The sequence below is a fragment of the Bos indicus genome, chromosome 20, assembly GCF_029378745.1.
Source record: "Bos indicus isolate NIAB-ARS_2022 breed Sahiwal x Tharparkar chromosome 20, NIAB-ARS_B.indTharparkar_mat_pri_1.0, whole genome shotgun sequence".
Lineage (NCBI taxonomy): Eukaryota > Metazoa > Chordata > Mammalia > Artiodactyla > Bovidae > Bos > Bos indicus.
Window position 1 is genome coordinate 13685743 of NC_091779.1, and position 26182 is coordinate 13711924.

The 26182-nt window shown below is 39.8% G+C and overlaps 1 protein-coding gene across 2 annotated transcripts in view; it reads right to left on the reverse strand.

The window, feature by feature from the left end:
* NLN (neurolysin) overlaps positions 1-26182 on the reverse strand; it is a 100722-nt gene that overhangs the window by 30191 nt on the left and 44349 nt on the right. For both annotated transcript variants that reach the window (XM_019983055.2, XM_070774613.1), the window contains 5 exons: positions 16583-16690; positions 15042-15144; positions 14030-14190; positions 9723-9858; positions 7073-7439 (listed from right to left, as the gene is read on the reverse strand). In XM_019983055.2, coding sequence (XP_019838614.2) covers positions 7073-7439; positions 9723-9858; positions 14030-14190; positions 15042-15144; positions 16583-16690 — 875 coding nt within the window. The remainder of the gene's footprint in view (positions 1-7072; positions 7440-9722; positions 9859-14029; positions 14191-15041; positions 15145-16582; positions 16691-26182) is intronic.

A 26182-nucleotide genomic window follows, 5' to 3' on the forward strand; every position in this document is an offset into this window, starting at 1 on the left:
AACACCCAGGGACTCAGAGCCTTCCTAAGACTGACCTTTAATCTGAACAACAGAAATGACACTCCCCTAACAAGGCTAATAGGAATCTAGTAATAAATAATAGCAGTCTACTACAAGGAGAGGAACAAAGCATGAAAAGAGACCTCTTTAAAGCACAGAACAAATGGACAAACTCACATTGAGCGGGGAACAGAGACTAATAAAAAACTGGCAAATAAGCTCTCATTCTAAACACATACAGGAATCTGAGCTGAAGCTTTGGGTTCACTGAGGTTAACCATAGCAATAACAAGGCCCAAATCCAGCTCAAGTACTAAATAGAATGAATCAGACACTCACATGAATGGTCCAGCAAGTATGTGCCCACTGCTAGGCATAAAGACTGTCTTAGTCTTGACTGTTTTATATAAGATGTCTGACTTTAAAAAATAATTGTAAGGCATATGAAGACACACGGAAAAAACACAATGTCAAGAGGCAAAAAGACCAAGAAAAAGAGATTCAGATGACAAAAATGTTGGTGCTATTAGAGTATTTAAAATAAATTGTTAAATGTTAAACATTCTTGAGGAAAAGATAGACAGTTTGCACAGTCAGATGGATAATTTTGGAAGAGAGCTGGAAACTATGAGAATACAATGAAAATGCTAGACGTGAAAAGCACAGTAATAAGGATGAAGAATGCCTGTGATAGTCTCATCGATGGACTTCTTACAGCCAAGCAAAGAATCACTGAACCCAAAGATAGGTCAAGAGAAATTACCTAACATACACACACACACAGAGAACAGAGAACCAAGATTTACAGGGCAATATCAAATGACCTACTAAATATGTAACTGGAATTTCAGAAGGAGAATAGAGGACAGAAGAAATATTTGAAGAATAGCTGAGAATTTTCCAAAATTAGGGGACTTCCTGGCAGTTCAGTGGTTAGGGCTCCATGCTTTCACTGCCAAGGGCTTGGGTTCAATTCCTCGCTGGGGAACTGAGAGCCTGCAAGCTGTGCAGTGCAGGCCAAAAAATCCAAACAAAACAAAAGAATAGCTGAAAATTTTCCAAAATTAATGACACTAAGTCACAAATCCAATAAGTTCAGAGAACACCAAGGAAGACAAACACAAAACAAAGAACTAGAAAAAAAATTATCCCATATTCCTAAGTGTACAGAACTGCTAAAAATGATGAACAAAGAGAAAATCTTGAAGGTGGTCAGAGGAAAAGAACACATTGCATGTTACAGCCATCTCTTGTCTGAAACTATGCAAGCCAGAAGACAATGGAATGCCATCTTTAAAGTGCTAAAAGAAAATACCTGTAAACTCAGAATATTACTACAGATAATAAGGAACATTATATAATGATAAATGGGACAGTTCTCTAAGTAGATGTAACAATTCTAAATATGTATATATCTAAAAGCAGAACTTCAAAATATACTAAGCAATTCAATATCCCATGATAAACTATAATAGAAAAGAAAGCACACATATATATAAAGAATATATCTATATATCTATATATAATTGAATCACATTGTTGCAGCAGAAATTAACACAGCATTGTAAATCAACTATACTTCAATTTAAAAAAATACACAAAGCAAAAACTGATAGAACTGAAAGAAGAAATAGACAAATCATTTAGAGGCTTCCTTTCTCAGAAATTAATTGAACAGGCCAAGAGAAAATCAGCTGAGATACAAAAAACCTGAACAACATTATCGTTTATCTTCACCTGACATTTATAGAACCCTCAACTCAACAACAGAAAACAATACTTGAGTACACATGGAATATTCACCAAGACTAATTATACGCTGGACATAAATCAAAACAGTTTAAAAGAACTGAAAAGATATAAAGTACACTCTCCAACAATAACAGAACCAAACTAGAAATAGCAGAAGGCTATCTGGAAAATATCCAAATATTTGGAAATTAAAAATATACTTCTATAAATATAGACAACTTCTTTTTGACAAAAGGGCAAAGGCTATATAACAGAGCCCAGACAATTTTTTTCAACAAATGGTGCTGGAACACCTAGACATCCACATGCAAAAAAATGAGTCTAGACACAGACCTTACACCCTTCACAAAAAATAACTCAAAAAATGGATCACAGACCTAAATGTAAAATGCAAAACTATGAAATTCCTAGAATACAACACAGAAGGAAATCTAGATGACCCTGGGTTTGGCAATGACTTTTTAGATACACCAAAGGCACAATCCATAAAAGAAAAAGAATAAGCTGGATTTCATTGCAATGAAAATTTTCTGCTCTGAGAAAAACACTGTAAAGAAAATGGTAAGACAGGTCATAGGCTAGGAGGAAATATTTACAAAAGAGACATTTGATAAAAGACTTATCAAAAATATACAAAGAACTCTTAAAACTCATCAATAAGAAAATAAACAATATGATTAAAAAACATACCAAAGACCTTAACAAACACCCCATCAAAGGAGATAGAGATGATAATTAAGTATATGAAAAGTTGTTCCACATCATATGTCATCAGGGAAATGCAAACTAAAACAAGATACCACTACACACCTATTAAAATGACCAAAATCCAGAAAACCAACACCACCAAATGCTACCAGGATGTAGAACAATAGAAACTCTCATTCACAGCTGGTGGTAATGCACACTAGTACATCCATTCTGGCAGACAGTTTGGTAGTTTCTTACAAAACTAAACATACTCTTACCAAACAATATAGAAACTGCGCTCTTTGGTATCTACCCAGAGGGACTGAAAGTGTATGTCCACACAAAAACCTGCACAAGGATGCTTAGATTAGAATTAGAAAGTCACTCAGTCATGTCCGACTGTTTGAGACCCCATGGACCATACAGTCCACGGGATTCTCCAGGCCAGAATACTGGAGTGGGTAGCTGTTCCCTTCTCTAGGGGATCTTCCTAACCCAGAGATCGAACCCAGGTCTCCCATATTGCAGCCAGATTCTTTACCAGCTGAGCCATCAGTGAAGCCTAAGAATGCTAGAGTGGGTAGCCTATCCCTTCTCCAGCAGATCTTCCTGACCCAGGAATTGAACTGGGGTCTCCTGCATTGCAGGTGGATTCTTTCCCCACTGAGCCACCAGGGAAGCCCCTTATGTCACAAGGATGCTTATGACAGCTTCGTTCATAATTGCGAAAACTTGGAAGCAATCAAGATGCCGTTTAGTAGATGAATGAATAAACTGTGGCACATCCAGACAGTGAAATATTATTTAGTGCTAAAAAGAAAAGAAATGAGCTATTAAGTCATGAAACACATGGAGGAACCTGAAATGCATAATGTTAAATGAAAGACGCCATATGATTCCATCTGTATGATATTCCTGGCAACCCACTCCATTATTCTTGCCTGGAAAATCTCATGGACAGAGGAGCTTGACGGACTACTGTCCATGGGTTTGCAAAAATCAGACACTAATGAGTGACTAAGCACATATGACATTATTTCAGAAAAGGCAAAACTTTGGAGAAAGTAAAAAGAGCAGTAGCTTCCAGGGACTGGTGTGGCAGGAGAAGAAATGGATACATAGAGCACAGAGGATTTTTAAGGCAGTGAAACTGCGCTGTATGATGCTCTAATGGTTTATAGACATTATATGTTTTTTCAAATCCAAAGAAAGTATAACATCAAGAGTGAACCCAAATATAATTTAGGTGATAATGATGTGTCAATGTAGGTTAATCAGTTGTTAGCAGATGTACCACTCTGGTGGGGGATGTTGATAATGGGGGAACTGTACATGTGTCGGGGCAGGGAATATATGGGAAATGTCTGTCCTTTCTGGTCAGTTTTGTTGTGAATCTAGAAGGGCACTAAAAGATAAAGTCTATTTGAAATAAATAAGTAGAAATAAATCAACAACAACAACAAGAACTTGGTCAAGCCTGAGCTAGGAGTGAGCAGGGCAATGGGAAGGGAAGGCAGACAGAGAAGGGGAGAGGAAGGAAGAGAACCCACGGACAAATACACCAGAAACCGTGCACTGAATTTCATAACATTTTAAGCCAGCTAGTCTCTGGATGTTCAAAGGGCACATCAGTGGTTCTACAATGATTTCATGTAGTTAGACTGAGTTGTTTAAACAGGTAAACAGATCTATAAATGTTATTTTTAACAGGGGAAAATGAACTAAAGTAATCTGGAAAGTATTTATCCTGGTATATTTTATATCTCTTGGTTCATTATGAAAAGCCATAAAGACTGCTACCAATTTAAAAATCAGTGCCACTGAGGGGCTTTTAATCTTTCCTTTTAAAAAATAAACTTGATTTACTTAATTTCAGAGGTTTCCTTACTCCGAGATGACATCTTTACATTTTGTTTATAAAAGGATGGTGATTTAAAAAGATGCCATTACCTGGCAATCTTTACATTGGAACTATTTGAGTTTTTGTTTCTTCTATTGTTTGAGAATCTCAGGGTTTGATGAATTAAAATTGATATGTGATTTTAAAAAGAAGGAAACTGGTCTTTCCTTTCCTATTACAAATATCCTCTTTTTTGAGTCATGTAGACAAAGAAAACAAGAAGCAAGCATGTCAGTTGACAGAAAGTGACTATTAACGAGGTCATTACCCTCACGAAACATCACTCTCTGGTCCCCATACGAGTGCTGGTAGCGATAACCAGATCTCTGAGTACAGAAGACAGCAGTTATATCTTGGCAAAGGAACAGCAGGATGGGGCAGTGAGAATTGCTATCTTTGACCACGGAAAGAGAATCGAGGCACAGTTATATCGAGGCTCCAATGTTGAAGGGTTTCCCCTGAAAGAATTCTTGGCCTCAAACTATATCCTGACATTATTCATTATTCAGACTTATCCACTTCTGGCATGGGTTTATCTTTAGATCATACCAGAAGTGAAAGAAAGTCCATAAAGCAGTGGGATAAGACAACTCTGCCTCCTATCTGGCTGATGGAGTTATCCAGAACCTTCTTGAAGTCACCCCAAGTCAGAAGATTATGAACTTGTATGTGTTGCTGATCTAAAGTGATGCTATTATTTACTATGGTCTAGTTAGTAAAATTGCAACAGGGTGGCTTTTGTTTCAGAAAACAGCCCACAGAGAGTAACCTAAATCCTTTTATATCTGATGAAATACAGTTACTACATGCTATAGAGATAAAAATATTCTTAATTCTTGCCATTGATTGAATAATTGAATGTACAGAACAGTCCTGAAAAGGGAACATCATTCCTGTATTACAGAGGTGGATATAGAGACCCACAAAGGTTATTTCACTCAAGCACTGCAGCTCAAGTTTGAATGATTGCCAAGATCTTGCTATTCCTTAATACTGTGCTGCCTTTCAGCCAGACTGAAGGGAGTGGTCACAGATTTAAGAGTATTGGCAGACAGAGTACCTGAATAATAAACATTCTTAATTTTAAATTAAGAAATGCAGAGACTTCCCTGTCAGTCCAGTGATTAGGACTCTGTGCTTCCACTATCGAGGGCCTGGGTTTGATCTGTGGTCAGAGAAAACATCTACTTTTGCTTTATTGACTATGCCAAAGCCTTTGACTGTGTGGATCACAACAAAATGTGGAAAATTCTTCAAGAGATGGGAATACCAGACCACTTGACCTGCCTCCTAAGAAATCTGTATGCAGATCAAGAAGCAACAGTTAGAACTGGACATGGAACAACAGACTGGTTCCAAATAACAAAAGGAGTATGTCAAGGCTGTATATTGTTACCCTGCTTATTTAACTTATATGCAGAGAACATCATGTGAAATGCCGGGCTGGATGAAGCACAACCTGGAATCAAGATTGCCAGGAGAAATATCAATAACTTCAGATATACAGATGACACCATCCTTATGGCAGAAAACGAAGAAGAACTAAAGAGCCTCTTGATGAAAATGAAAGAGGAGAGTGGAAAAGTTGGCTTAAAACTCAACATTCAGAAAACTAAGATCATGGCATCTGTTCCCATCACTTCGAGGCAAATAGATGGGGAATCAATGGAAACAGTGACAGACTTTATTTTCTTAGGCTCCAAAATCACTGTAGATGGTGACTGTAGCCATGAAATTAAAAGACACTTGCTCCTTGGAAGAAAAACTATGACAAAACTAGACAGCATAAGCAGAGACACTACTTTACCAACAAAGGTCTGTCTAGTCAAAGCTATGGTTTTTCCAGTAGTCATGTATGGATGTGAGAGTTGGACTACAAAGAAAGCTGAGCACTGAAGAATTGATGCTTTTGAACTGTTGTGTTGGAGAAGACTCTGGAAAGTCCCTTGGACTGCAAGGAGATCCAGTCAATTCTAAAGGAAATCAGTCCTGAATATTCATTGGAAGGACTGATGCTGAAGCTGAAGCTCCAATCCTTTGGCCACCTGATGCGAAGAGCCAACTCATTGGAAAAGACTTTGATGCTGGGAAAGATTGAAGGTAGGAGGAAAAGGGGATGACAGAGGATGAGATGGTTGGATGGCATCACCGACATGATGGACATGAGTCTGAGTAGGCTCTGGGAGTTGGTGATGGACAGGGAAGCCTGGTGTGCTGCAGTCCATGGCATCGCAAAGAGTGTCAGACACGACTGAGCGACTGAACTGAACTGAACAGAGAACTAAGATCCCGCAAGCCATGTGGCACAGTGAAAAAACAAAAACCAGAGTCTAATTATAAAAGTAAGTAACTTAAGAAACGCAGCACACAAACTAGATGATCATGATGGTGATGATGAAAGCTCACACCTATCAAGCACTTGTGTTCTGAGCAGTCTTCTAAAATCTTTGCATGTGATTAACCATTTCAGTCCTAACAACGATACAAAGCAGGTATGATTGGTATTCCCATCCCATTCCCATAGGACCCATAATATATATAAGGAAACTGAGGCAGAGAAAAATTAAGTAACTTGCCTAGTAAGTGATGGAGCTAGACATTCTGGCTTCAGAGCCCACATTTTTAATCCCTTTACTAGGAATCACATACGAGAGTTATGAAAGACAAGAGTCTCAATCTGGGTAGGAGATGAATCTCTAAGGTCCCTTTCACCACTGTGATCCTCAGTACCTTGGATAGAGGTCCAAGTAGAACTGTCCTAATACTTCTCCTGTAGCTTTATCCTTCACAGTGTAAAGTGTAACACTTTTATTCCAAACGTGAGCATCTGTCACTCGCTCAAATGAAAGTCCCAACAACTCCTGGTAGATGTTCAGTAAGCCTTCAGTGACCACTTCAATTGGGAAGTATTCCTTGAGGGTCTCCTGGTCTACAGAGTACTTGAGTTCTTCGGTCTGAGTCATGTAGTAGTGGAGATCCCAGGCATTGATCTTCCCATCATATTCAAAACCTCTCTCTTCACATTCCTTTTTCTTCAAGTTCAAAATGAACTCTCGTTCCGCTTCACCCAAGGGTTTTAATTTCTGGCTTAAATCATCTGTGAGGAAGAGGGGAAAGTTAGCAATCCATCGCCCTTGGGAGCAGGCATGAGCATACACAGCACCAGTAGTTCAGCATGGTGCTTCCTCCTTTGTGACAATAAATCAGCAGGAAGGAAGGAGAGGGAAAAAGAGGGAGGGAGAGAGGAAAGCAGGCTTTATTATGACAGCACCGCTGTTCTCTTCAGGGTAATTTATTTTATGGCTCCCTGTTCTTTTTTTTCCTTTGGGCACCACCCAAATCAGGCCACAACTTCCTCACAGTATCAACAAAGCTGAAATTTATCTCACAGAACTCAACGAAGTGATACTGAAACTGAATTACTCTTCATGTACATGATTATTTTTCAGTGAGGTTAGGCTCCTCTGTTCTGTTCCATGTGCCCAGCTGTGTCAACTCTTTGTGACCCCATGGACTGTAGCCTGCAAGGCTCCTCTGTCTATGGAATTTTCTAGGAAAGAATATTGAAGTGGGTTGCCATGTCCTACTCCAGGGGATCTTCCCGACCCAGGGATCGAACCTGACTCTCTTGTGTCTCCTGCACTGCTGGCTCCTCAGAGCTAGGGAAGACAAATCAGATGTGACTTATGATCAGAATCATCAGAATCAGATCTCAATTCCTTTGACAGCCATGGATTCAGTTAATAACTACTCCATTCCTATGAAGAAGGTCTATTTGGACACAGTATTTCTACTTTTTAGGTGGACAGTGCAATTTAATATGTGGTCGGTTTTTGACTATTTCACTGTATTTAGCTAAAGCAGTATGCTTTTATTGTGTGTTTGGTCTCCACAATTCGTTACGTATGTAAGGTAAAAACTGCTGGCTCTGTAAGGGACGTTAATGTCTGGGAAGCATACCCATAAAGAGGTGAATGCAGAGGCTTGAGGAGGGCTGTGAGGTGAAAAGAGGAAACTCATGGAAGATACAAAGAGATGTCGTTCTGATTAGGCCTGTGAGAGAACAGCTAAGTATAGGTAGCAAGAGGACAATTCAGATAGGAATATGCCAATTTTAAAAAAGAGGGGAAATTTCAAATTTCAAAAATTAAGTTAATTAAGGAAAATGTTCAGTATGTACAGTCACCACTAAGGGAAACATTCTCGCCAAACCTGTTAACTCCCCAAGCCATTTTCTTGCATAAAATACATCAGAACTTATGGCAATTACCAGTTCACATTTCTATATTTTCCACTCAGCGGAAAATTCATTGAGAAAAGAACCTCGTCTTAGTCTTTTCTATCGTCCAACCATTAGGGGCAGTTATTTTATAAATGTCTCATGAATGAATAACATAATAATGAATAGCTACCATTTATGGCACAGCTGCTACATGTTATATACGATGCCAGCATATACATTAGTAATTCAAGGTATTGCCATTGAGAACAGAGAGGTCTGAATTTCAGGCTGAATGCTGATCTTGATGCATTATTCATCGTCTCCAAATTAACTAAGCTAATAAAATTATACACTAGTAGTTAGAAGTAAATAAAGCCTGAATGGGGTCAATGAGAAAGTTAAAAAATAAATCATACTCTGGTAAACTGACTAGAGACGATAAAAACAAAAATTAGTATCTTTACAATGGTTATGTTATTCAACCATTTTCACTAAAACGAAAGAGAATATCAGAGTGCCTGCCGGAATAGTGACACTGAGATTAAGAGGAGTAAGTACGACAGAGTACCAGAGACGAAATGTCAAGGACATAAGAACTGTGGTTTTAAAAAGACGAATGAAAAAGTGACTTTAAATGAATGTGAAGACAGTTACTAAATAACAGTTTTGATGCCTATTCTTATATTCTTTTATATATTAACAAGTGGCTTCTGGAACATAAAATATTCTTGTTCCTGTATGCTGTACTTATCATTTTTGTCCTCTTTGTCAGCTTATTTCACACAAATTCATCAGCAGCCATGCTGTAACTAACAAACACCTACTGACACTGAGCAAAGCCAAAGGCTAATCTCCTTGTAGGTCTCTACGTATCTTGTTAGGAATTAACACAGAAATCCCCATCAAGATACAGAGAGAATGAAGCAAGGACAAGGACTATAACCGAAATATAAACAATGAGCAACCCTTAGAACTAAGTACAGTATCTAATGCATAACAGGTGATCAATACATTTCTCTTGCATGAATGAAAAATAATATTCTCAAGGGCATGTTAGGTTTTGAGGCCCTCTGTCAAGCTAGTGCCATGCAGCAAAACAGTCATTAAAGAAAAAAAAAAAAAGAATAGCAACACATGAGAAATTAAGAAAAGACTAACCGAGAAAGGCTGTTACATGCCTCGTACTCTTGGCAGTGTTCATCTCAAGGACAAAGTCAGCGTGTGTGCTATAGCCGAGCAGTCTGGCTACTTCGGCCCGCAGTGGGAGTAGCTGCTGCAGGATTACAGTGTTCTCCTAGTAATAAACAACAATAAGAAAAACCAAAATAAAGGTTAATAATTAACTGGATCCAAAGCACTAAAAAGAAGAGCTATTACATTACTTTCAGGTTGGTAAGACTCTCAAATATTTTTAGACATCTCAACTAGTAAGTTATTCCATTTCAGTGTTATAGACTTTTTTTGGATTCATGATCCAGTTTTATTTCTGAAATTATAATTGATTTTTTTAAATCTCAGGAGATAGCAATGAGGGTCCTAACAAAATTTTAGGTACTGTTAAATTTATTTCCCTTTAAAAAAAGGGAAATAATAAGCATTGATGATGATGTAGAAAATCTGGAACCTTTGTATATTGCTAATGAAAATGGCAAAGCTGCTATAAAAAACAGTATTATGATTTTTCAAAAAATTAAACAAAGAATTCCAATATGATTCAGTGATTCCACTTCTGGGTATACATCCCAAAGAAATGGAAACAGAGACTCAGATATTTGTATACCTGTGTTCACTGTGGCATTATCCATAATAGCCAAATGGCAGAAGCATCCTAAATGTCCATCAATGGCTGAATGGATAAAAAAAATGTAGTGCATATTACATATTATTCAGCCTTAAAAGGGAAAGAAATTTTGACACATGACAAATTATGGATAGATCTAGAAGACATTGTGCTATGTGAAGTAAGTTAGTCACAAAAGGATAATTACTGTATGAGTCTACTTATATGCAGTTCCTAGAGCAGTTAAATTTATAGAGACTGGGAGTCAAATGATGTATGCCAGGGGCTTGGTGGGTGGGGAGAGAGGGAAGTTTATGTTCAATGGGTATAGAGTTTCAGTCGGGAAAGATGAAAAAGTTCTGGAGATACATGGTGATGTATAACCATGTATACATATATATATGGTTATATACATAACCATGATAACAATATGAATATACTTAATGCCACAGAACTCTATGCTTAAAAATGGTTTTGGGATTTTCTCAAATTATTACACACATTTTAAACATTTTATTTGTATTAAAATGCAAATAGTGATACTGCTTTATTGTTTCCTTAACAATAAAGGGAAAAATAATCTCCCAGAGAAAGTAAAGAAATGTTGAGGTCAAAGAAAAATTGCTATTAAATCATCAAATTATTTATACACATGCTTCTAAGGAAGATCACACTACCAAAATCTGGCTCCACCATTTACTAGTTGTCAAAATGTTGCCAAGTCCCTCAATCTTCCTAAGCCTCAGTTTTCTCATCTGGAAGACGTACATAATAAAAGCAGCTACATTATAGAGTGATCATGAAGATTCACGTGAGAATATAAGTAAAGCACAGAGAAAAACGCCTGGTACAAGAGCAAACACCACATAATTATGCATTATAATTATTATCATTTTAAAACTAGAATGGAAACATGGATATAAGAAACACATAAGTTCTAAAGTTACCTAGTTTGAATCTCTTTCACCTTTTCCAGTCTCCTTAGACTGCCAATTTTCCCCCAATATCTATTCCCCTGTTCTTCCTCTTAATAGTAGAGTTCTCTGAGCTTTTGCTGGGTACACGGTCATCTGCCTCCCTTTCCCAGCCCCTCTTAAAACTAGCTGTGGCCACGTGATACACAATGGGACAACAGAACATAAACGAGGTGATGAGTGAAATTTCTGGGTCATTATAGATCTCTGTCTTGCTAGCTGTGGACTGAAAGTGAGAACAGTGACCTTGGAGCCACATACCAAGGACAGCAGAGCTATCTTCCAGTTCCGGACCACTCACCTCTGTGCTGTTAGTTGCAAGAGATATAAACCTTAAAAAAAAATGTAGTAAAATACACCCAACACAAAATATACCATTTTAGCCAATTTTTCAAGTGTACAATTCATGGCACCAATTACATTTATACTGTAGTGCAACCATTACCACTGTTTCTAAGACATTTCTAAACAGAAACTTGTTAACAATAATTTCCCAGTCTCCCTGGCCCCTGGTATCCACTAATCCTTTCTGAAGAAAAATAATTTTTATCTTATTTGAGTCACTGTGCTTTCAGTTGACTTTGTACATTGGTTTAACCTGTACCCTAACACCCACAGAGACTAAACACAGGAATAGAGTGCTGCTATAAGAGAAATGAAGAACCTACAGGAATGGAAGGTGAGGAAACAGATGTAGGAAGCTGGTAATACTCAGTATACCATAGATAACATTTGTTAAAAAATTGTTGCTCACCATAACTTGGAAGGCAAGCCAGTCACCTATCAAGTCTTAGCTCTGAGGGGATTGTTTGGGAAAACTAAGAATGTTGGTATATGTTTGTTGGTATGTGCTGCTTTTGGAAAGATTATATAAGAGAGATGAGCTCAAGTGAGAACTGGTCAGTTTGCAAAGATGGAGAGAAAAGAGTTCTGCTAAGAGAATTGTGCCCATGGCCCCTGATCTGAGGCATTAGATGACTGGAAAGGCAGTTGTTCTGTCCTCCTGACACCAGTAGAGAAGACTGACGCTCAGCGCTCCTGAACTATGATTAGCGTTGAGGGTGCTGCCTTCCTCCTCACGTCTATGGTGTCAGAAGGCCCTGAAGCAGACGCCGTTAAAGTGAGGACCAGAGGGTGGGCACCATACAGAGGTCCACATATGAAAAAAATTTGGCAGGTTTGGATATTATTTTAACACAAATCTGGTTGTGAGCAAACAGAAAAGAAACCTATTAAGTTTCTGAGGGCATTTTATTACCAAAGATAAGTAAGCCTGGCCTACCAAAATACCCCTCAGACTTCAAACTGGCATCAGTAGGAATGTATACCAGTAGCTGTCTAGGATACGGTCATGGAGGATAATGGACAAGAAAGAATTCCCTGCAGGCAAAACCAGGGGCCACCGCATACAACTACTAAAGGAATTCTTGCTAGAAAGGAGACCCAAGTAAGTCCAACGGGCGATCTCGGGAAACTTCACAGAGCTCGGAATCCCTACGGTTTCTGCCAGACTGCTCCTGAGAATTGGTATGGGCCTGCTATGTTTCCCATGCTTTCCTTTTTCAAATGGGAGTCTTTAGTGTGGTTTTCCGTTCCTGTTCTACCACTGGGGGTGTGTGTGTGTTGGAGGTGAGCGGGCCAGGCAAGTGTTCCACCCTTTCACAGGTGGCCATGTCACGAGAAGCTCTAATTGGGGAGGACTATGTGCTGCTCCGGAGAAGGCAATGGCACCCCACTCCAGTACTCTTGCCTGGAAAATCCCATGGACAGAGGAGCCTGGTAGGCTGCAGTCCATGGGGTCACTGAGGGTCGGACACACTTCACTTTCACTTTTCACTTTCATGCATTGGAGAAGGAAATGGCAACCCACTCCAGTGTTCTTGCCTGGAGAATCCCAGGGATGGGGGAGTCTGGTGGGCTGCTGTCTATGGGGTTGCACAGAGTCGGACACGACTGAAGTGACTTAGCAGCAGCATGTGCTGCTCAGAGATTCTGGTCTTTGAGCTAAAGGCAGTTAACTGGTTGGGATCTGACATATGGTCGATAGCTTCTGTGTGGGGGGGAAGAAAAAAGGGTACTCATGATTATTTGGATAGCCAGAGAGGCAGACTATGGTGGAGCTGGCTAGCTGACTCTTAGAATTCATTTCTAATTCTTCCTCTTTTCCTTTCAGTAATAGAGTGCCCTTAGCTGACCAAATGGCTATCAACTGAAGATTCTATTTCCCAGCCTCCCCTGCAGTTGGATACAGTTGTATGATGGAATTTAGGTCTATGGAATGTGAATAGAGTTGACATATGTCATTTCCAGGTCTTCTTCTTAAAGATGATTGCTCTGTATTTTATTTTCCCACTTCCCAACAGGCTTGAAAATGGTGACAAACTCGCCTTAGAAGTCACTTACTGAAGAGAGTTATTCCACCAGCCCTGGACTGTTGACTTGGAAGAAGAATACGACCATTGGTTTCTCTAACCCATTCAATCTGCATTAGAACAGCTGAACCTATGGCCGCACTAAGAAGGTTGCCAAAAAACAAGCCAAAAGCTAAGTCTTGTAAGTCTGAGGATTTAGGAGGCATGACCTTCACAGAAACACGTTTACATGGAGAAATCGGAATCCACTTCTGAGCTAACTTCAACACTGGCGAACAGAGCAAACCCTTTTCTTAACATCTTCTGTAAAAACAAAAGAAAGGCAAACATTTATAATACCTCTTTGCATCTTGTATTAAAAGCCATTTCCATCTTCCTTCTGGTTTCAGGTACACAACATTTCTTCATGACAGGAAAATAGTGTGGATATTTTAAAGTAATTTTATACTTGTCACCATCTGTCTTTTCTAAACTGTTAATGAAATCATCAGGAAGAGCACCTGCAAAAAATCATTTTCTCACACATCAATTTTTCCACTCATGATTGGTTTATTTAGCACTGGCATGGTGCCTTTAAGAAGCTCCAGGGATTTTGGTGGAGTAATTGAAATTCAAGTAAAATAATGACAATCCTTATAATATTGCTTTGATGTTACTGGAATGGGGTGGTGGTTAGAGGTCAGGTGGCCTGGGAGATGGTAATTCAAAATACGACCAGGCCTCAATGCACTTGTACAGATGGCATTTTGATGAGGAACAGGCAAAATTAAGCTCCCCTCACCCTGCCCCCCGTGCAAATCCATAACAAATAAGAAAAGGCTAGTTTAAATTACAGGGGCTTCCCTGGTGCCTCAGTGATAAAGAATCCGCCTGCCAATGCAGGAGATGTGGGTTTGATTCCTGGGTTGGGGAGATCCACTGGAGAAGGAAATGGCAACCCACTCTAGTATTCTTGCCTGGGAAATCCTATGGACAGAGCAGCCTGGTAGGCTATAGTACGTGGAGTTGCAAAAGACTCAGACACGACTCAGCAACTAAACGCCAGTTTAAGTTACAATGTAGAGGGTACTGTGAGGCAAAAAATTTTCAAAGCACCAAAGGCTATTAAACACCAGCATGAGTTGTCAAGCAAGATTATAAAATTTCTTCTAGACTGTCTCTACAAACGTATATATTCTTATAAGCCTAAAAGTGAGGTGTGGTTTGCTTGTGCTTTTTCTACAAGGGGTGGTGGGTTCTTCATAGAAGATACACTTTTTAAAGAATTCTTTTAACTTTGATTTGATAAATTGTGGGGTGACATTATTTGTCTAAATTATAGACTTCTTTAAAAAAAACAACAAAGGTTTACCAAGTTCAGCCTTGGAAAATACAAGGAAGGTATCATCCTCATTGAGGTTTTTGTTAAAGTCAATACATAGCTCACTCATTCTCTTCTTCATTGCTTTAATTTCCTGAAACAAAGATACAAATACAGGATGGTAACAATAAAATGCAACATTCATTCTTATCTCCATCAGTCAAGGAAGCTTCACTTTTATATGAAGACTAGGTTCTGTACCCAACTCTCTCTACTTTCTTAGAGATGTGCTTGATAACACAGTTTTCTGCAATTTTCTACATTGTGTCCATGAGAACCTGTATGCAATATGTACAGAAAGGGAATCCTGGTAATGTGTTAGAAATCAGGCATAAATTTGTAAGAACTAAATATATTTAGGAGGTATAGTGAAAGCAGAGTCTGGACACGGTACATAGACAGTAAGTAGCTGCTGAGTAAATGAATGAATCTGGTAGCCTATTGATAATGAACACTTTTAATTTTTTCCAATACAAAATTTTAATTTAGTAAATCAGTATTGGGTACTGAAGTAAATGAAGCGGTAAGAACCGAGTAATTAATTCCATGGTTCCTTAGGAAAACAGGCTATGTTTTTAGTTTTATACAGCATTTGCAAATAAAGGTGATTTATGGGCCCTAACATTTGTTTAAGAAGTACTAGATGAGGGGGAAAAAAGTACTAGGTGGGAGATCAAAGAAAGCAATAGGAGGGAAATCACAAGAAAACACATGAGAGAATTTATTAACCTGTCCCACTCTTCTAAAAATTCTAGATTATAAAACTTACATAGACCACACAATTTCTCAAAGCGTGCTTCTCACAGGTAGCATCAATATCACCTGGGAACTTGTTAGAAATGCCCACTCTGGAGACCCACACCATACCTGCTGAAGAACAAGCTCTCAAGAGGCGGGGTCCTGTATAATCAGAGCTTTAACAAGCCCTCTGGGTGATTCGGAGGCACACTAAATTTGAGACTGCTGACTTAACACATACTGTGCAGTGTCGTCCTGTCCTGAAGAATGAGTTAATTCTGTAGCTGAGCTTCTGAACCTGGAAGATCTCATTGGGTATTAGGCAAAGGAGAACGTTTGAGAAGCTAATCTCTCCATTTTTAAGGTCCGTATATTACTCATAGAGGGTTTCATTCCAAAATGCTGGTTTTAAAACTTTCCGTCATAAGGATTTTATTACCAGTGCCCTATCTCTGTATGCATAAAGGAATGCAGTACAAGTTGACTATTAAGATCTGAACTAGCTATCAGAGGATGTACAGCGGAATGGGGGGAGATAAACCCGGCACACACAAAACAAATAAAATCCACACAGAATTAAAGAACAATTAACTTATCAGCTGTTTGACAGTCAACACGAGGTTAATAGGAGTTGTGGAATTTAAAATTATTGGCTACCAAATACATTGTAAATTGATTTGTACTATAAGTTATTTCCCACGTTACAAACACTTGTTTCCCAATTTCCTGTCTTTTCATTGTATTTTTTAAAATTTATTCTTTTATTTTCTAATAAGAAAAAGAAACAAACTCACATTTTGTACTTGTTCTGGAAGATGGAGCCCATTCCTTTTGCCCATTTTAACTGATTTTTCCAAGTATCGTCTGGCTTCAGGCTTTATCTTTTCCAGATCACAGGTTTCCTGAAATTAAACAGTGTGACAACCTCTTTCATTTCTGTTACAACAATGCATGGCTAAATTATAAACTACGAGGCCAAAGTGAAATTTATTCATCATCTCTGGTGGGCTGTGAAAGCACACAGGTGATTATGAGGCAACCCTTTTGGAAAACCTAAGTTCTTTTATGCTTTAGTGAGCTTCTGCTCATTTAAAACAGAAAAAATGAAATAGAAAGCTAACCAGAATTTCCCTGCCTTTCATCAGAATCAAGTGTGCTGTACCACTTGAAAAATGTGATAATAGGAATATTTGCATAATCTCATTCTGAGCGTTCTTTATGACTGAGTGGTCTTTTTCACAAAACATCTTTCTTATCACAAAGCATCTGGATTTAATTTTCTATCATTTGTTAACCTGGTTCCACTTGAGAGGCAAGAACAGAAATAATGGGCAAATTCCACAGAAATGGAAGGTAGGACTCTTTTGCCAACATACCAAACAGGGACAGCTGGATAGAGCACCAGCAAAAGGCTCCAGAGCTTCAAAAATGCCTTTCTATTGCTCGGCAAGAAAGATCAAGGGACCACGACAAGCTGCATATGAACAAGTATCTGGGGGAAATGAGCTAGCATATCACAAAGAGGAGGAGAGCTAGACAAATCCTGTGAACCTGCATGCAGCAATGCACACAACACTCAGTAAAAAGCACCAAGGGCCTGGAGAAAGAGCAGAAAACTCCCCTGGCCACAGCCAGGTAATAAACACACCACATGTTTCTTTAAAACAGGTGGCAGAATATACATGGCACATCTGGGTGGCTGGTTAGTTTCTGGTCCCTGGGAGGAAAGAGGCTCCAGACAGATTCGGCAGGTGCAAAGGCTCCAGTGTGCCTGAGAGCTGATGAGGGACTTCGGCCTGTAGAGCCTTAGCACCCTCTCAGCTTCCGAGACCGAAGAGGGCTGCATTTGCTTTCCCTGCAGACTTGGGCTGTTCCCCTCAAGCTTTGTATCTTCGCACCTAATCACGTCTTGAAAATGCTCAGCTTTAGAGCTTGTGTGTTAGACGGTTGGTAAAGAGTTCTTGCTGCAACACGTCTGCAATTTCTTACATTCTGTTGCAGCAGGTAAACAGAGTTGTACTCTAACTGAGGGTATGATTGCGGGTGGCCAAAAAGTTCGTTCAGGTTTTCCTGCGAGATGGTATGAATCCAATCCAATCTAATACTTAATACAGCGATTTGTATCTCACTTTACCTACCAAAAAGTACTTTGTGCCATTGTACTAAAGTACTTATTGTGCATACATTACTCACAGTTTCCTCTGAGTTTATTCTCAGTGGAGGCAGAACAGTTAGACTTCTTTTTCCACAATAATCCTTTCTGTGTCCCTGGAGAATTTCTGAGCATGTTGGCATGAGTGGAGGTGGAACCCTCTCAACTGGTATTGGTACACACTGGGATGCCAGCAGCAGGTGGCTCAGGGGCAAGACACCCGGAACGGCTAGGGAGATAGCTGAGCTGGGGGCTGATTCCCTCAGAGACGGCCAGTAGTTCAAATTACAGTGTTCATACGGATTTTTGATGAACGTGGGCTGGCTGAGGCTGGCTTTAACAGCGCCAGGAAGTCTGTCCTGAGATGTGGGGCATGGCAACAAGAGTCCCCAGACAGGATGACACTACAGGTTCTAAGGCTGGGGAGAATCTAGGCGGTAGCTGTGTGCAGTGGAAGAGAGGAAAAAACAATCCCTGGTGAGAAGGGCCTGGCAAGGGCCAGGTACACTGTGAAGAACCCAAGGGGGAGGCTGAGATCCAGGGCAGAGGGCCTTCCCATCTGGGCAGTGGCCAAGACAGAAGCGAGGCACAGAGCTGGGCAGCCGCGTGGCTTCTCAGGTTCCTGGCATTCACCTGGTCACAGGTGGCCCTGAGCTTAGGACAGAGGCTCATCAGAGGCCTCACCAGTGGACGTAAGCAGAATTCTTCCTCTCCTCCTATGCTTGATCAGCAGGTGCCCTCACACTCAGAGGGCTGGACTGGACATATCTGGTGGTTGCAGGGTGCTGTCTCAGAGAGCCTGGAAAGGCACTTGGCACAGTAAACTCAAAACTCCAGGTCTAAATTAGGTAACTGCTTATTCTCCCCAAATAGGTAACCCACGTGTCAACAGGATGTTCTGAGAAAAATCAGTTCTGAATTAGGTATAATCAAAAATGACCAAACTACACGTACTGAAATATTTGACTTACCACAAAAACGACATTTAACAAAAGTCTGATTCGATTATAACCAGACACCCTTTGCCTTTCAGACTCGAGGTCCTGGGAAATTTCCGGACATCTCTGGTAGGAGTAAAGCACGTCTAAAATGTGCTTTGAAAGCACATTCCTGTCCCAAAGCTGATCATAAGAATATTCTCCCTTATAATCTCCAGGCAAGGTCAGAACTACTGCCCAAGGATTTTCTAAGAGGGAATCAGCCAACACTTCTAGACGGCTCTGATCCAATTGTATCTTCCTTCCTGAAAAAGAATTTAATCTCCTTGAACTTGAACCAGGTCTCAGGCCTCTTTGGTGTGGGTAGGCAGGGGCTAAAGTTCTCTGAAGCCATTTTCAAATTTATATAATCTGACAGCAGGAGATCTTGCTTTATTATTTAAAAACTTTTTTATTTTATACAGGAGTATAGCCAATTAACAATGTTGTAATAGTTTCAGGTGGTCAGCAAAGGGAGTCAGTCATACATACACATGTATCCATTCTCAGGGGATCTTATTTTAAACTCTGTGGTAACAAGATTTAGTTTTCCCCAATGTCCTCCTGTAACTAAGAACTTTTATATACAAGTATGAGCACATAAACACATATACTCTTACATGTACACTTTTGAGCTTCCTTGGTGGCTCTGTGGTAAAGAATCTGCCTGCCAATGTAGGAGACACGGGTTTGATCCCTTGGTCAGGAAGATCTCCTGGAAAAGGAAATGAAAACCCACTCCAGTATTCTTGCCTGTGAAATCCCACGGACAGAGGAGCTGGGTGGGCTACAGTCCATGGGGTTGCAAAAGAGTCAGATAAGACTTAACTAAATAACAAAAGACTCACTTCACAGATAAGAAAACTGAGGTTAAATGACTTCCTCAATATACCACAGCTGATTAGCTGTAAAAGTGGGGATAGAAATAAATTCTTCTGTATTTGCAATGCCTTTCCCTTTCTTCTGCTTCTCATTTTGGTTTCTTTTTTCAATCACTTTTACTTGCTGTATTGGGGAAGCAATGGAAACAGTGAGAGACTTTATTTATATGGGCTCCAAAATCACTGGAGATCGTGATTGCAGCCATGAAATTAAAGGACACTTGCTCCTTGGAAGGGAAGCTATGACCAACCTAGACAGCATATTAAAAAGGAGAGACTAATGTCTCTTTTGCCAACAAAGATCTGTATGTCAAAAGTCAAAGCTGTGGTTTTTCCAGTAGTCATGTATGGATGAGAAAGTTGGACCATAAAGAAAGCTGAGTGCCAAAGACTTGATGCTTTTGAACTGTGGTGTTGGAGAAGACTCTTGAGAGTCCCTTGGACTGCAAGGAGCTCCAACCAGTCCATCCTAAAGGAAATCAGTCCTAAATATTCATTGGAAGGACTGATGCTGAAGCTGAAGCTCCAGTTCTTTGGCTACCTGATGCGAAGAACTGACTCATTGGAAAAGACCCTGATGCTGGGAAAGATTGAAGGCAGGAGGAGAAGGGGACAACAGAGATGGTTAGATGGCATCACAGACTGATGGACATGAGTTTGAGCAAGCTCCGGAAGTTGGTGACGGACAGGGAAGCCTGGCATATTGCAGTCCATGGGTCGCAAAGAGGTCGCTCGGACAGGATGGAGCCACTGAACTGAACTGGTACTTCCTGTCAGGTTTTTGTGCTACTGTGGGGAGGAGGGCGTTCTCAGGCCGCTGCCTGCACTCTGGACAGGAGGGCTGCAGAAAGGCCTGCTTGCAGACTCCTATACGCTGTCACAAGAGTCTGCTTTTGTGTAGGCCACAGGGAGAGTGAGAAACCGCACTACATGAGAACACATTTAGACTGGGAGCTCCAGTTAAGGTCAGGCACTAGGGAGACAAGACAGACTATCTCCTTGAAGTGCTTTAAGTCCCACAGAGGAAGAAAAGATACATTAGCAAACTGTTAATCTGCAGTGAGTGAAAAGAGAGGGGAGTACTTGGGAAGCACAAGAGGACATTGGGCTGATGCGGAAACTAAGGCAAGGAAGTTGATGCTTTATATTGGATCTATTGACTTTTAAGCGTCTGACAAAGGTACAAGTTTCAATAGTATTATGACCAATGACTAGACTTGTACATTTCAAAATCAAGAAGGCATGGTAAGCAGAGGGAATTACCATTGCCATGTTGAATTTTGGGCTGAGTTTTTCCTCTTTAGTATGTGTGCTCTTTTATTTTATTTTTTTTAAATCATGGTTTTTAGATACTGGTTCTTGTATTTTAATTTGGAACCAAGTTTCCACAGCTGGTAGATCACATAATGCTTAAAAACATATACTTAATCCCGTGACCTATTCATTTACACTGTAACATTAAAACTTTCCTGTTGAAATCATTAATTGTCCAAAATGAACTGGCAAGATCAAGCCCACAGCCCTGAAAAAAATATAAATAATATTACAATAGATAATTGCATTTCTCAACTTAGCTTGCATAATTCACTTAATTTCACTAAAGAATTCTTTTCTTGTACTTCTTACTCAGCAGGCCACTATAATAAAATGTTATACACCTAGAGACATTGCACATTTTTCTCACCAATGTGGCTTTTTTGATCTCTGCAGGCTTCTTAGCCAATGATTGAGAAGCCTTTGTCAGGACAGGGAGACACTAGGACTTGAGGCCATAGTCGCTGGCTTTTGATATTTGGACATTTTGTAGCTAAAGGGATGTGTTCATCTTTTTTTTCTTCTGATCGATATAAGGATACATTAAATGTTATATTTCAATGTAATATCTGAACTTTACAAATGACTATAACTACATATATATATTATGCTGCTGCTGCTAAGTCACTTCAGTCATGTCTGACTCTGTGCAACCCCATAGACGGCAGCCCACCAGGCTCCCCCGTCCCTGGGATTCTCCAGGCAAGAACACTGGAGTGGGTTGCCATTTCCTTCTCCAATGCATGAAAGTGAAAAGTGAAAGTGAAGTTGCTCAGTTGTGTCTGACCCTCAGTGACCCCATGGACTGCAGCCTACCAGGCTCCTCCGTCCATGGGATTTTCCAGGATAGAGTACTGGAGTGGGTTGCCATTGCCTTCTCCGATATATATTTTGAAAACAAATTAAATCCATCCTTAAACTTATGAAACAGAATATTAAAACACTGTTGCCTTTATCTATGTAATAGGTAACCACTCCCTTGAATTTTGTGTTAAATATTTTCTTCTAGTTTTACCACTTACATTTACATTGTTTGGATCTGCCCCAGTGGCTCAGCAGTAAAGAATCTTCCTGCAGTGCTGGAGACTTGGGTTTGATTCCTGGGTCAGGAAGATCCCCTTGAGAAGGAAATGGCAACCCACTCCAGTATTCTTGCCTGGGAAATCCCATGGATAGAGGAGCCTGGCAGGCTACAGTCCATGGGGTCACAAAAGTGTCAGACATGACTTAGGGACTACACACTAAAATCCCACTAAATACATTGTTTACTTTTGCTCCTTTTGGCCTTTTAAAATGATACCTTTTTGTATGCAGTGCTATGTAGTTTCTTTTTTTCACTTGTTGTTACTATGATTTTCCTCTGCCTAAAGGCAGAGGAACCAGAGATCAAATTGCCAACATCTGCTGGATCATCAAAAAAGCAAGAGAGTTCCAGAAAAACATCTATTTCTGCTTTATTGACTATGCCAAAGCCTTTGACTGTGTGGACCACAGCAAACTCTGGAAAATTCTTAAAGAGATGGGAATACCAGACCACCTGACCTGCCTCCTGAGGAATCTGTATGCAGGTCAGGAAGCAACAGTTAGGAAGGTCAGGAAGCAACAGTTAGAACTGGACATGGAACAACAGACTGGTTCCAAAAAGGAAAAGGAGTATGTCAAGGCTGTATATTGTCACCCAGCTTATTTAACTTATATGCTGAGTACATCATGAGAAACGCTGGGCTACATGAAGCACAAGCTGGAATCAAGACTGCCGGGAGAAATATCAATAACCTCAGATACGCAGATGACACCTCCCTTATGGCTGAAAATAAAAAACTAAAGAGCCTCTTGATGAAAGTGAAAGAGGAGAGTGAAAAAGTTGGTTTAAAACTCAACATTCAGAAAACTCAGATCATGGCATCCGGTCCCATCACTTCATGGGAAATAAATGGGGAAACAGTGGCAGACTTTATTTTCTTGGGCTCCAAAATCACTCCAGATGGTGACTGCAGCCATGAAATTAAAAGACACTTGCTTCTTGGAAGAAAAGTTATAACTAACCTAGGCAGCATATTGAAAAGCACAGCCATTACTTATCAACAAAGGTCTGTCTAGTCAAGGTTATGGTTTTTCTAGTAGTCATGTATGGATGTGAGAGTTGGACTATAAAGAAAGCTGAGCACTGAAGAACTGATGCTTTTGAACTGTGGTGTTGTAGAAGACTCTTGAGAGTCCCTTGGACTGCTAGGAGATCCAACCAGTCCATCCTAAAGGAAATCAGTCCTGAATATTCATTGGAAGGACTGATGGTGAAGCCAAAACTCCAATACTTTGGCCACCTGATTTGAAGAACTGATCCATTTGAAAAGACCCTGATGTTGGGAAAGATTGAAGGCGGGAGGAGAAGGGGATGACAGAGGATGAGATGGTTGGATGCCATCACTGACTTGATGGACATGAGTTTGAGTAAACTCCAAGAGTTGGTGATGGACAGGAAGGCCTGATGTGCTGCAGTCCATGAGGTCACAAAGAGTCAGACACGACTGAGTGACTGAACTGACTGAAATGAAGATTTAGTCATGCTGTTGCATGTTGCTGTAGTTTATTTTCTTCACTACTACAAAACATTCTATTGTAAATATATTACAGTGTATTGACCCATTTTCCTTTTGATGGAAATCTGAGTTGTTTCAATGTTTTGCTATTATAGATAATGTTATGAATACATGTTCAATTTCACCTGTGGACAAATGCAAACATATTTTTAGGTAAATGCTGAAGTGGGGGTGGGGTGGGTGTGCTACGTTTAGAGAATATAAGATCCAACTTCATAGGATTAGATTTTTTTCTGAATTAGTTATTACTATTATTTTAAAAATCAATTTACACATGTACTAGCAGTGCACGAATATTCCCATTGATTCCTATCTGCAGAGATACTTGGCACTGTCAGACTTTCATTTTTGTCAATCAGTCAGTGAAGAATCTTACTGCAGTCTTTATTTGAACTTCCCTGACTTAATTAGGTTAAACATCTTTTTCATGTTTAATTGCCATTTGTGTTTTATCTGAACTACCTTTCATGTCATCTGCTCATTTTTCTATTGTGATGCTTGTCTTTTTAAGTGATTAAAGTATTACTTTATATATCCTAGGTACTAATGCTTTGCTAGTTTCACGTTTTGCAAATTTCTTTTTTTAGTATTTGAGTTTTTTTTTTTTTTGTATTAGTGTCTTTTCACTTTATTAATAGAAGTTCTTTATTTTAATGTAGTCATGTTTATCAGACTTACAGTTAGCACTTTTGGTGTCTTTTTTTAAGAAATACTTCCTGGCTCAGATGTCATGAAGGTTTACTTCTATATAAACTGCCAGAAGCTTTAAAGTTTAGCTTTTTAAGACTTTAATCCATTAGAGATTGTTTTTCATTTGGTTGTGAGGAAGCAATACGATATTTTTTGCCCCACATGGACAGCCCATGTCCTTGCATCAATTACTGAAGGCTTGTTTTTTTGTCACCATTTCTCACTTCAGTTTGAGGAACATTTACTAAATATTTACTGTACTTTGTACCAGGCACTCTGCCAAAGATGCAAAATAAAATCAAATGTGACACCTTTTTCCCTTGAGGGCTTTAACATAAAGTCTACATGACTTCTGGCAAGTATTTACCAACCACTTCCATGACTTGGAGAAGGAATGGCAACCCACGCCAGTATTCTTGCCTGGGAAATCCCATGGAAGAGGAGTCTGGTGGGCTACAGTCCATGGGATCGCAGAGTCGGACATGACTGAAAGACTAACACTTTCACTTTTTTTCCATGACTCTTGGAAAGTTAGGGCTTCCCTAGTGGCTCAGACAGTAAAGCGTCTGTCTGCAATGCAGGAGACCCAGGTTCGATACCTGGGTTGGGAAGATCCCATGGAGAAGGAAATGGCAGCCCACTCCAGTATTCTTGCCTGGAAAATCCCATGGACCGAAGAGCCTGGTAGGTTACCGTTCATGGGGTCGCAAAGAGTCGGACACGACTGAGCGACTTCACTTTCACTTGGAAAGTTACCATTTCTGAGCCTTAGTTTCTCTACTTATAAAAAGGGATACTTCACAAGATTGGGATGAGAGTTAAACTAGATAACTCTATTGCTGTATAACTGTAAAGCAGCATCACTAGCCACGCCTGGGAAGGAAGTAGAAAGACGGGTTAGTCTCATGCCCTACTACGATTTCATCCATCCATTTAGTCAACAACTTGCTTATTTTAAAGGTTGTGAATCAGATGATATTCCCTAGGCTGTAATGTGGTGTCCCTTGAATCTGGGAGATTGTCGTGACTAGTCAGTCAACATGGTGTTGCAGAAGTGATGCTATGTGACTTCTGAGACAGGTCATAAAATGCAATGCAGCTTCTGTGTAGAACATGCTGTAACATCCGTGTTGAAGCCCTCAGTCTCCAGGAAAAGAAGTCCTACTGCCTGATGCTGCCATGCTGGGAGGAAGTCCAAATTAGTCCACAGAAAGACGCTACATGGAAGTGCCCTGAGGGGATAAGAAAATAGAGACATCTGGCTGGTCTACCTGCTCCAGTCACCATGGCCTGAAATCACACGCAAGACTCCAAGCCAGAGCTGCTCAACTGACACTTTCCTGAATTCCTGACCTATACAAACTATGAGAGAAGATAAAATGACTTACTATTTTCAGTCACTAAGTTTTAGAGTTACATGTTGTACATCCACAGATAACTAGAATGCCTACTGGGCACACAGTTTGCATTAAGGAACTGTGAAAAAAAGTAATTTCATGCTTCTATGCATCAATTTTAAGTGAAAATTAACAGGAGCTAAAATAACGTTTTATATCTAGCTAAGATAATACATTTGATTATTGGCTACATTGGGGGCCAATGTAGAGATTATTATTTAGATCACCCTTGTTCAGGTAGAGCAAGCCCGAAATTGATGACTCTACATAAATTTAAAATCCTATCACTCAGTCTAATGAAAGCTTTATGTATTGTATCATGGTTGCTCTATTTTTACTTAGAGGAAAGTTAAAGGAAAAATTAAACAGAAGATTTAGATACA